Source organism: Vipera ursinii (genome assembly GCF_947247035.1).
Source record: "Vipera ursinii genome assembly, chromosome: 12".
NCBI lineage: Eukaryota > Metazoa > Chordata > Lepidosauria > Squamata > Viperidae > Vipera > Vipera ursinii.
The window spans coordinates 4,320,612-4,331,188 of record NC_139525.1 but is presented as its reverse complement, the minus strand read 5'-3'; the positions used below and the strand labels follow the sequence as shown (position 1 = coordinate 4,331,188).

Genomic DNA, 10,577 nt, shown 5'->3' with positions numbered 1-10,577 from the left:
CAATGCCGTTCAAACGGCGGAGAGGGCCCTTTTTTTTTCTTAAGGGAAAGACGAAGCGTTTTTTTCCCCCTATTCTGCTTTATTCTTTGGGATGGGGTCTCCATACGGGCCGGGCAGTTATTGTACGTAAGCAGCGCCGGTTGTAGGCCGGGTATCTTTTGGCATAAGGGAACGCTATCGTTTCCTTCCCTAGATTTCAAGGCGCAGAGCATGCTGGGAAGTGAAGTCCCTGCCGCCCGGGGCTGGTCGCCGTGGCAACGCGCGGCCTGGCGGAGTCGCGCCGCCTCCCTAGTGGTGAGGAGGGCGCTGTGGCGTCGCGGCCTCGCTCGGCTTCCCCCTCCGCTCTTCCCGCGAGAGAAGCGGGCCGACTCCCGCGGCCCAGGAGACAGCTAGGCCCGCGTGCTGCCCCGCTCCCGGCGGCACCGACCATGAAGGAGGACAAGGAGAACGCCAGGCCGAAGGAGAAGCGCAGCGGGCCCCTCACTCCCGCCGGGCTCGGGACCGCCATGGCCGGGGCGGACGCCAAGGCGGGCGGAGAGCCCGACCGGCTCGAGAGGCCCAAAGACAAGAAAGAGACGCTCAGCAAGGTGCGTGCGCCGGGTGGGGGGGGGAGAGAGGGAGCGAACTCGGGCGGCCCCCACCCGGACCCCCGCTGGACTACAACTCCCATCACCCCCAGCTCGCTGATGTCCATGGACGGAGTGGGGGACTTTAGGGGAAAAAAACATTCCTTTGGCAGGGTAGCACGTCTAAGGTTTATGGTTGCTGTCCTTAATAATGATAATGATGATGATGGTGGTGATGATGATCTGTGTAATAGTAGTAATGGGAATAGTAATGATGGCAATAGTAGTAGTAATATAGTAATAGTAATGCAATAGTAATAATAAAATGATGATGATAGTAGTACTACTAGTAGTAGTATGCTGTTATTCTTCTACTTTGGTTAGATCAAGGAGCCCCAACCCTCTTGCCCCCCCTCCCCGTCTGAGAGGGTATAACCCTTTATGGCAGCGTTTCCCAACCTTAGGAACTTGAAGATGCGTGGACTTCAACTCCCAGAATTCCCCAGCCAGCTGGCTGGGGAATTCTGGGAGTTGAAGTCGACGCATCTTCAAGTTCCTAAGGTTGGAAAACGCTGCTTTATGGCAAGGGTCTTCAAACTTGGCCCTTTTATGACTTGTGGACTTCGACTCCCAGAATTCCTCAGCCAGTGTGCCTGACAGAGGAATTCTGGGAGTTGAAGTCCACAAGTCATAAAAGGGTCAAGTTTGAACACCCCCTGCTTTATGGGGATGCTTCAGGCTCCAGCCACTTTTAGTTAGCTGAGGAAGTCAACATTGAGGGGTCCTGGCCCTCTCTCTGAGCTGAGTGCTTTTCCTGCAGATGTTTCATGACCCAACTAGGTAACATCATCAGTGCTGGAAGGGAGGAGCGTTCCCCCCCCCTCCATTTCTAGCACCCATGATGTTACCTAGTTGGGTCATGAAACGTCTGCAGGAAAACCACCCAGCTCAGAGAGCATCATTTCAGCCCTGAGCTACAGATATTCTCCTTCATTGAGGTCAACGTTGCAGGTTTGGGGAAAAATATACATAGAGTAAAGTTATTAGAGCCAGGAAGGATTCCACAGTACTATTCTAAATAAAATGAAGAAGAACACACCTCTGGATGAATATTTTTATTCAGTGGCATATAAGTAATAGGGGAGAGGAAATATGTGGTTTTAATTAAACTACTTGATAGTTCGCTTTAATGTTTGTGTGTGTGTGTGTGTACATACACACAAACACATATTTGCATTTTTAAAAATGCTCTGGTGTTTCACCTGTTGTAAAGGATGAAACATTTTTCTTTAAGGTAGTGATTCGACGCCTTCCTCCCAGCTTGACCAAGGAACAGCTCGAAGAACATCTCCAGCCGCTGCCAGAGCACGATTACTTTGAATTCTTTTCAAACGACTCTAGGTAAAAAGGGAAGGTTGGTTGTGTTGCACGTAACGATGGCATGTCACGTCTGTCTTTCAGTTTTTACACCCTTCCGTGTTGTGTATATTTATAATCACCACTCAGCAACGTTTTCTTAAACATTGCCATTTTTTGTCCTTCTGCAGTTTGTATCCTCACATGTTTTCCAGAGCATACATCAACTTTAAAAACCAAGAAGACATAGTTCTGTTCAGGGATCGCTTTGATGGTTATGTTTTTATTGATCACAAAGGCAAGTAAGCCTACAATTATCATATCTCTGTTGTTCATATATATTGGCAAACCTTTGTACAATAAGCATATTGTAATTCTGGAACCACCTATTTGCTTCCATGCTGTAACCGAGTTAAGATTTTTAAAGGTAACATGTAGTTCAGAATGCGCACAATTACTCAACAACAATTTTACTAATCTGAGGTGGTAGAGGTTTATTAGCAGGGAAGAGCACTTAGGATCATTAATACCTCAGCACAGTTTTTCTGAAACTATGGTATCGGATTTGGTTTCAAATAAGTAATTTTGGAATTGCAGCGTAAACTAAAACTGGATGCTTGGTTGTATAAAAATGTCGACATTCTAATTTGGGTTAATTTGTAATCTTTAGAACATAAAAACTGCACAAGGGAATACGGCTGTCAGAAAGAGGTGCGATTGTGCAGGCTTCTTGCTAGAGATCCAGACTAGCCTAAGATCCCATCTGTTTAGGGATGATTCGGGGTTTAATATAGAAGTTTACAGAGTCAGATAAATGCTCCAATTTCCTTGCATGGGATTCATTTTTAGCTTCTTTTTAAAGGTAGAGCAAGCTGGCTGGCTTTGGCAATCCAGATGTGGTGCAAAAAAATAAAAATAAAATTAAGGCATCAGTTCAGGAATTTTGTTTTGTGGCCTTTCTGCACCTAAAATAATGGAGTTGGCACAGTGGAAATATTTTTCCTGCAGTTGTTTTACAATTGAATATCACAAACATTTTAGGGTTTACAGTAGATCTTGAAGAATTCTTGGGGGGAGAGCCATGTCAGCAGCCGTTGTTGGCCCTGTAGGATCATGCTACTTTTTTTGTTGTTTATTTATTTTGCTTATTTATCATTTTTCATGTAGCCGAAATTACTTTACAAATCATTTATGTTAGGTTAGTCATTGTTGTTCAAAAGCATTTATTCAGTAAGCCCAGACACCCATCTATTATAAATGTATGCATTTGTATTATCTCACCACTGGCCTGCATAGTATAAAACCCATCATAAAATAACTGGCAACATACCGTGGTTTGAAAGCTACTTTGCGTAACGTAATTCCTGTCCATTTGAAGTAAGCCACGATGTGCTCAGTGCGATGCATTTCAGGTAGTCTTTTTTTTCCCCTTGCTGTTGATGAGAATGGTGGACAAGAGAACTCACAGGATAAGGAACGTCTTGTGTGACGTCATCTTTCAGTCACTTTGGGCTTCTATGTAGTCCTCAATTAATGACGATTTGCGCAGCAACCATTCACCACCTAGCAGTGCTGAAGGAATGGTACTTACACCCAGCTCCCAATGCTACAGCTGTTGGAACATCCCTACAGTCGTGCCATCAAAATCCAGGCACTTGCCATTTTGACGCATGACCATAGGTGGGCTTCAGCTCCCCCCCACTCATCTGCCTCTCCTCCATCTCTGCCCTTTTGCCACCCTGCCCAGTGGCCCTCCCTGATGGTGGCAAAGCCAGCCGAGCTGGAGAAGAGACCCAAGGCAGTCAGCAGTCTCCACCAGCTGCCACCACACCCAGCCTCAACTTCAGCCCTGGTCTTGCAGAAGAGTTCCGCCTCTAGCCCCACGGTGCAGCCAAGTACCCCAGCACAAAGCCCTAGCTGCCCCTGCCACCCTGCCCTCCCCAGGCCCTGCTACACTTCCAGCAGGTCGTCATCATCATCATCTTCCTATTGCCGACAAGGTGTGCCCAGCCTGGCCCTAAGTGAGGCAGCTGCTGGCAATGTCGGCCCTTCTTCCCCAAGGCCACGTGTGCTTCTCTCCAAATCGCAGGCTGTACCTGTACTTTTGAAATACGTTCCGTGCAACTAACGGCCACTGTTTCCCTTCCAAATGCAGCTTCTCTTTTTTTTTTACACCAAGTATTTGTCCGTATAAACAGGTCTGGAATATCCCGCTGTCGTGGAATTTGCTCCGTTTCAAAAAGCTGCCAAAAAGAAGAGTAAGAAAAAGGATGCCAAAGCTGGAACCATTGATGATGGTTAGTTGTGATAACGCTGTCTTGCTCTTTCCTTTTTAAAATTCACTTCAACCAAGGCAGTTTTGAGAATTTCTGGGTGCAGTTCCCAGTCTGCCCAGGTTCAAAATTTTCCACGTAAGGGAATTCTCACGACCAAGATTACTTTGCTTATGTTGGTGTGTAATCTGCTGGTAAACCATCCAGGAGGACTATGTCCCTTTTTACTCTCTGAAAATTTCATTGTCTCTTGCTACCAGCAAATAAATATTCTCCTTTTGAATCGTCTGCTGCAATGGTTGATCTGGTCTCTGGAAGACGTTTTAGCATTTAGCACAGGGGTGTCAAACTCAATTTCATTGAGGGCCGCATCAGCATTGTGGTTGCCCTCAGGGGGCCAGGTGGGTATGGCCTGGGTGGGCGTGGCCTACTGGGTGGGCGTGGCTAAAGTGCGTATGGCCTACTGGGTGGGCGTGGCCAGCTCTACATCGTTGGCATCAAGGGTGCCTAGGGGGGCCTGGGCAGGAGTGGGACAGATCTGAGGGTCTCTGGGCCAGGGCCAAGGCAGTGGGGGCTGTTCCCTCACTGTTTCCAGGATGGCTTCGCGGGCCACATGAAACCACTTTGCGGGCCGAATCCGGCCCCTGGGCCTTGTGTTTGACATGTCTGATTTAGCATGAATGCAGCAATGCAAGCTTTACAGCATAAGTCATTGCTGTGGGTCATAGAACGTGAAGTTGTGTCATCCATAGAGATCGTATATCTAGCACCACTGCAGGCTGGCTTTTGTCACGGACTTCATAATTTTCAATATATTTTTTTTTAAGCCTGTGTATTTATATCCTGTGTGATGGTTGTTCCTTAGATCCGGAATATAAGAAGTTTTTAGAAAGCTACAGTGCCGATGATGAAAAATTAACCTCTACTCCCGAGACTTTATTAGAAGAAATAGAGGCAAGAAATAAAGAATTAATAGGTATGTCCTTAACATATTCAACACAACTATAACCGCTGTTCGTTGGACATTAGTTGCAGTTAATCTAATATGGATATTAAAGCTTCTAAGATCCTCTTTACAGCCACATTATGAAGAGAAATGCCTTACATGTATTTATTTTGGTAATGTTTTTGCAGTAATTTCAGTTTATGCCTTTATTCAGTTTATTATTTTTTTTACTCTTTAGCCAAAAAGACAACTCCTCTGTTGAACTTCTTGAAGAATAAGCAGGTAATGATTCCTTAGTTATAGCTGCTTTGTGATCTATTGCTCAACGTGTACATATATTTAAAGAAACGGTGTCCGATTAAACCTTACTCCAATTAAACACTAATAATATTGGGCTTGTTCTAATCTTGTTCTGGGGATTTATGTTCAGGGTTTTTTTTTATACAAAACCCTAACACCCCCCCCCCAAAAAAAAGCTGTGTTTTGAAATTATCTTTCCTACCCGTGTCCTGGTTGAAAACATCCGAATTCCTCCTTGCGCACGTCGGCTTTCAAAGAAAGATAATTATTTTACTGTTGTTTTTAGATGTGTTAAAGTAGCTTTGTAACTTTTAATGAAGTTTCTTAACTTAGAAAACAAAGTACTTGCAGTTCATGTCAAGTGAGGTGATGCTTTCGGTTGGAAAACCTAACTCTTGCAGAGGCTTAGAGAAGAGAAACGAGAGGAAAGGAGGAGACGGGAATTAGAGAGAAAAAGACAGCGGGAAGAAGAAAGAAGGAAGTGGAAAGAAGAAGAAAGAAGGCGGCGAAAAGAAAGTGAAAAAACCAAGAAAGTGGAGAGGTGCCCGGAAAAGGAAAGAGACAAATCCAAGGAGGAACCAAAGATTAAGGTATAACTTCTTTCCTGTAGGATAAATAGCCTACAGATACTGTGTGGCTCGTGTATATTTGTAGAATACCCTAGCTCAGGGGTAGGCAACCTCGGCTCTTTTATGACTCATGGACTTCAACTCCCAGAATTCCTGAGCCAGCTATGCTGAGGGGAAAGGGAGAGGTTTCCAAGCTAAGTCATGCTGGCTCTGGAATTCTGGGAGTTGAAGTCCACAGAGTTGAAGTCCACGAGGCACGCTGGCTGAGGAATTCCGGGAGTTGAAGTCCACGGAGTTGAAGTCCACGAGGCACGCTGGCTGAGGAATTCCGGGAGTTGAAGTCCACGAGTCATAAAAGGGCCAAGTCTGACGACCCCTGCACTATCCCAATATATTTTTATTTAGAGTAGGATCCATTCTTGACTATAGCAACTAGGTTGAGGCCCAGTGCTAAATTTTAGTGTGGTCCGTTTAGTGTTGGCTCAACATGATGCGTTAACCGTTATTCTAGCTGATTTTAGAAAAAATGCATTAGGAAGCCGTAGCTTAGCACCATGTATGCATCCAGCCATTGCCTTGTGGACATAAGTAATTTGAGAAGACGAGTATGAAGTGGCTTAATCAAAGCCTTAAACCTCACACTGACGTGACTCGAGTAAACAGATGCAAGAATTGCACCTTCAGTTGTTTGAAGACCTCAACACGAGCCAGTGAGGAAGAACAATTTATTGTGGAAATAACTGACAACTCTCACGTTGGTAGTCGGCCAAATTGCTAGCCTAGCTTAGCGTAGAAAGTCAATTTAGTAAGGAGGACTAAATTTGCTTTTTTCCTAGCTACTTAAGAAGCCAGAGAAAGATGAAAGAGACTTTGAAAAAAAGGAAAAGGCCAAGAGATTGGAGAAAGAGAATCAGAGAGAGGACAAGATGGTCAGCCCAATTGGCAGCCTGCCAGCCAAGCGCTCCGAAGCTAAAGAGGAAAAGACCAAAAAGCCAGTGTACCCACTGCAGTACGTATTCTCGTTTCTCAGACCATCCTGGTTAACTTGGTGCCTTTTCCCCTAAATTCAGCTTCCGGAGTCACTGTTTGATCTGCCTTACCGTTTCAAAGTAACTTTGAAGACTGCCGAGTTAACTTACAGTGTGAACTATAAATTCCAAAACGTAAACTCTGGATAGGAGACACACACACACACACACACACACACACCCCTTGAGTGTTTTTGAGCGTCGCGAAATCTTTTGCCTGTATCAGCCCAAACTAGAGCCATCCACAGGCAGCAAGTCGCAACTACGACAATTGTTTGTATTAAATAAATTTGGATTGCTGACAAAGAATTAAAGGGAGACTGATATATGTGTGTGTGTGTGTGTGTGTGTGTGTGTGTATACGACAATTGTTTGTATTAAATAAATTTGGATTGCTGACAGAATTAAAGGGAGACTGATATGTGTGTGTGTGTGTGTGTGTGTATATATATATATATATAGAGAGAGAGACAATTGTATTAAATTTGGATTGCTGACAAAGAATTAAAGGGAGACTGATATATATGTGTGTGTGTGCGTGTGTGTGTGTATATATTTATATATATACGACAATTTGTATTAAATTTGGATTGCTGACGAATTAAAGGGAGACTGATATACACACACACACACACACACACACATAATCGTTTTAAAGTACTTTAATTTGGAAACAGGCTGGAGAGGGCTCTATAATGTGTGCAACTTTTGATTTCTAATGTCTTGTGTTATACATATACATTATCAAGAAATTTGTTGTAAGTCCCCCCTTTAAAATAAAAAAATCTATTAGAAATTCTGTGCAAAGTCCAGGGTGGCCAGTGAACAAGTGAGGAGGAGATTGCCTCGTTAATTGTCTCTCTCCAAATGGCTTTGCGTCAGATTTGAAGACGAGTGTGGGAAGGACTACCGAGAAAGAGACTACGACCGCGACAGAGACTACGAGAGAATTCAGCGGGATAAACTCCGGCGCCAAGAAGACGACCGCCGACGGCAGAAAGAACGCTTCGAGAAAGAGCGGGTGTTCCGGAGGAAAGAGGAAGACGTGAAAAGAGAACGAGACTCCTTGCGAGAAAAAGGGAAAAGAGCCGACTTCGTGGAATATGTGGGCAACCCAGAGAAAACCGAGAAGGGGACCAAGGAGGAGAAGAGAGACGATTTGGCCAAGAAAGATCGGATCCGAAACAAGGTGCTGGTCCTAGGTTGTTTTATATAGATATATAGAGAGAGACAGAGAGAGAGACAGATATATATATAGATATATAAGAAATTGAATAAATAAATTATATATATGTATGTATGTATGTATGTAAAAAATTTATTCAATTTTTTTAGCCACCTATCTCAACCAGATGATTGATAATACCTCATTAGTCCCCGGTACAGTGGAGAGGTGGAAACAGTAAATAGATGGTATTTTTTTTTTAATCAAGGGCGTAGACATGGAGGGGTGTTCATTCATGATGGTTATTGTTCGTTGAAAAGGAAACTTGATTTTATCGTTCTAAAAGATCAGTTTCACAGGGCTTCTAAGTGAGAATGCTAAACCTTCCAATTAGCCCTAGGAATTACTGGTTGGGTTACTTAGCACTGCAGCGTTCCTCCCTCCTTTCTCTAAAGCATTCCAGGTCTGATTCATAGGACCGTTCTGCCTGAAAGGAACATTAATTAAAACCAAGTTCACCCAGCCCACTTCATGGCTAGCTTGAGCTGGTTGAACTCATGAGCTCATTAGGCACTGAAGATGATAATCTAGTTTGGGTAATGAAACATCTGCAAGAAAGCATCCAATCTTAGCAAGCACCAAGGATCCCCCAGGCCTTCTCCTTCTACTCTTCCTGCTCTTCTTCTCCCTCCCCCCTCTTCCTCGTCCTGTCCCCTTCTCCTCCTCTGCACAAACCCCACTCATTGATAATGTTACCTAGTTGGGTAATGAAACGTCTCCAAGAAAACAACCAAGCTCAGAGAGCATCAAGGACCAACCCCTTAGTCTTCCTCCTCTTCCTCCTCCTCCTCCTCCTCCTCCTCCTCCTCCTCCTCCTCCTCCTCCTCCTCCTCCTCCTCCTCCTCCTCCTCCATAAACCTCACTCCCTTCTAACACTGATGATGTTACTTAGTTTGGGTAATTCTCCTTTACTGAACTCCTGTTCATCCAGTACAGCAGTTGTAATTGCTGCCTCATCTGCTCAGCTGGAAGCGGAACATCCAATACAATTTCTTTTTGTCCTTCCAGGATCGACCAGCCATGCAGCTCTACCAGCCAGGAGGCCGGAGTCGAAGTCGTTTATCTGCGTACGACGAAAGCTCTTCCAAGTCATCTGACCAAGGAGCAGATAAAAAGCCGGAGTGTGAGGCTAGTAACTTGAAAGAAGAGGTGTGACGGCCTCACCTGTTCTCATCGAACAAGCAGCCAAAGAGGATGAACTGTACAGTCCAGAAGTGCCTTGGGGAGGAGGAGGAGGAGGAAAGAGCAGAGAAAACTAAGCTTTGGGATGTATCTGGTTTCTAAGCCATGTGCAGAGTCAAAACCCAACCTTGTGTTCGGCTAGCGCATTCTCCGTTGAGAGGCCACAGCAGCAGGAGCCTCAGAAAAGGAAGGTGGGCTGCCCACAGCCCAGTACAAGTGCTGTCTTTGAAATAATAAAAGCCACGAAGCAGTATTTGCACTTCAAATTCAGTCCTTGGGATCGCACCAGGGTTGTAAGGTTGCATCATGGTAGTCGGTGGTCCCAGAATTTGCATTATTGACTGGAGCGGGAGAAAAATGCTGTCATAACGGTTAAGTCAGAGTCCAGTCTTTTTTTTTTCTTCCCTTGTGTTTCTAACAGCTAATGGCAAAAATTTTCAGAGCGTAGCTTTGCATTTGCTTTGCTTTGTGAGAGGTTTGTACAGCCAGAATGAAAGCGCTAACATTAGATACGGATTTTTTTTTTAAAAAATGAGTTTTTGTTTTAAAGGCAGCCGTATCGATCTTAATTTACTCTCTGCTTTTCTGAATGCCACCTAAGAAAATAGCTTTGCTTTTGTTTTGTTTTTTGCTTCAGTTCAGACTTTCTTCTTCAGTGCACTAAGGCAGCCATCCCCGCCTCTCCCTATTGATATCTCTCGGATTGCTTTTCTTGGCTTTCTAGGGAATCTGGGGCAAACTGGGGGAAAAGGGCCACTGAGGAAGAACTCCTAGCAACAGACCTGGGCTCTCCTTTATGCTAATCCAACACAGCTATTTTATATTTAATAAAACACTGTCCATTTATAAATGTTTTAAAGTATCATTTTGTATGTAATGACTTGGTAGGGAAAGTGCAGCCTCACATAGAAGGCAAATCTCTATGCCCCAGGATAATGTTGCAGGATCCAGTCTGGGTCAGTCACTGTGACCAGAGGTTTTGTCTTCCGAACTTTCGGAATCATGCTGGAGCCCATTCTCAAGATAACTTCTCTCTACCGGAATGTGTGCTTTGGGCTATTCTGGGTTTCGTATTTATGTGGTGCCTTCCAATTGGTTGACTGGTGTGTTGATGGCCGGCGATTGGCTGTTG

At 44.6% G+C, this 10,577-nt stretch overlaps 1 protein-coding gene across 2 annotated transcripts; it reads left to right on the top strand.

Annotated features, from left to right (window-relative positions):
- Window positions 1–274: 274 nt before the first annotated feature.
- On the top strand, window positions 275–10,307 carry UPF3B (UPF3B regulator of nonsense mediated mRNA decay). 2 transcript variants are annotated; one of them, XM_083371931.1, is made up of 10 exons: window positions 275–587; window positions 1,861–1,967; window positions 2,114–2,220; window positions 4,121–4,219; window positions 5,061–5,171; window positions 5,380–5,423; window positions 5,843–6,031; window positions 6,856–7,019; window positions 7,921–8,227; window positions 9,272–10,307. In XM_083371931.1, the coding sequence occupies exons 1-10, from the start codon at window positions 429–431 to the stop codon at window positions 9,416–9,418; spliced, it is 1,434 nt and encodes a 477-aa protein (XP_083228057.1). In that variant the 5' UTR covers window positions 275–428; the 3' UTR covers window positions 9,419–10,307. The 2 variants fall into 2 exon arrangements, with proteins under 2 accessions (XP_083228057.1, XP_083228056.1); XM_083371930.1 differs by having other exon boundaries at window positions 276–587; window positions 6,847–7,019.
- Window positions 10,308–10,577: the final 270 nt, after the last annotated feature.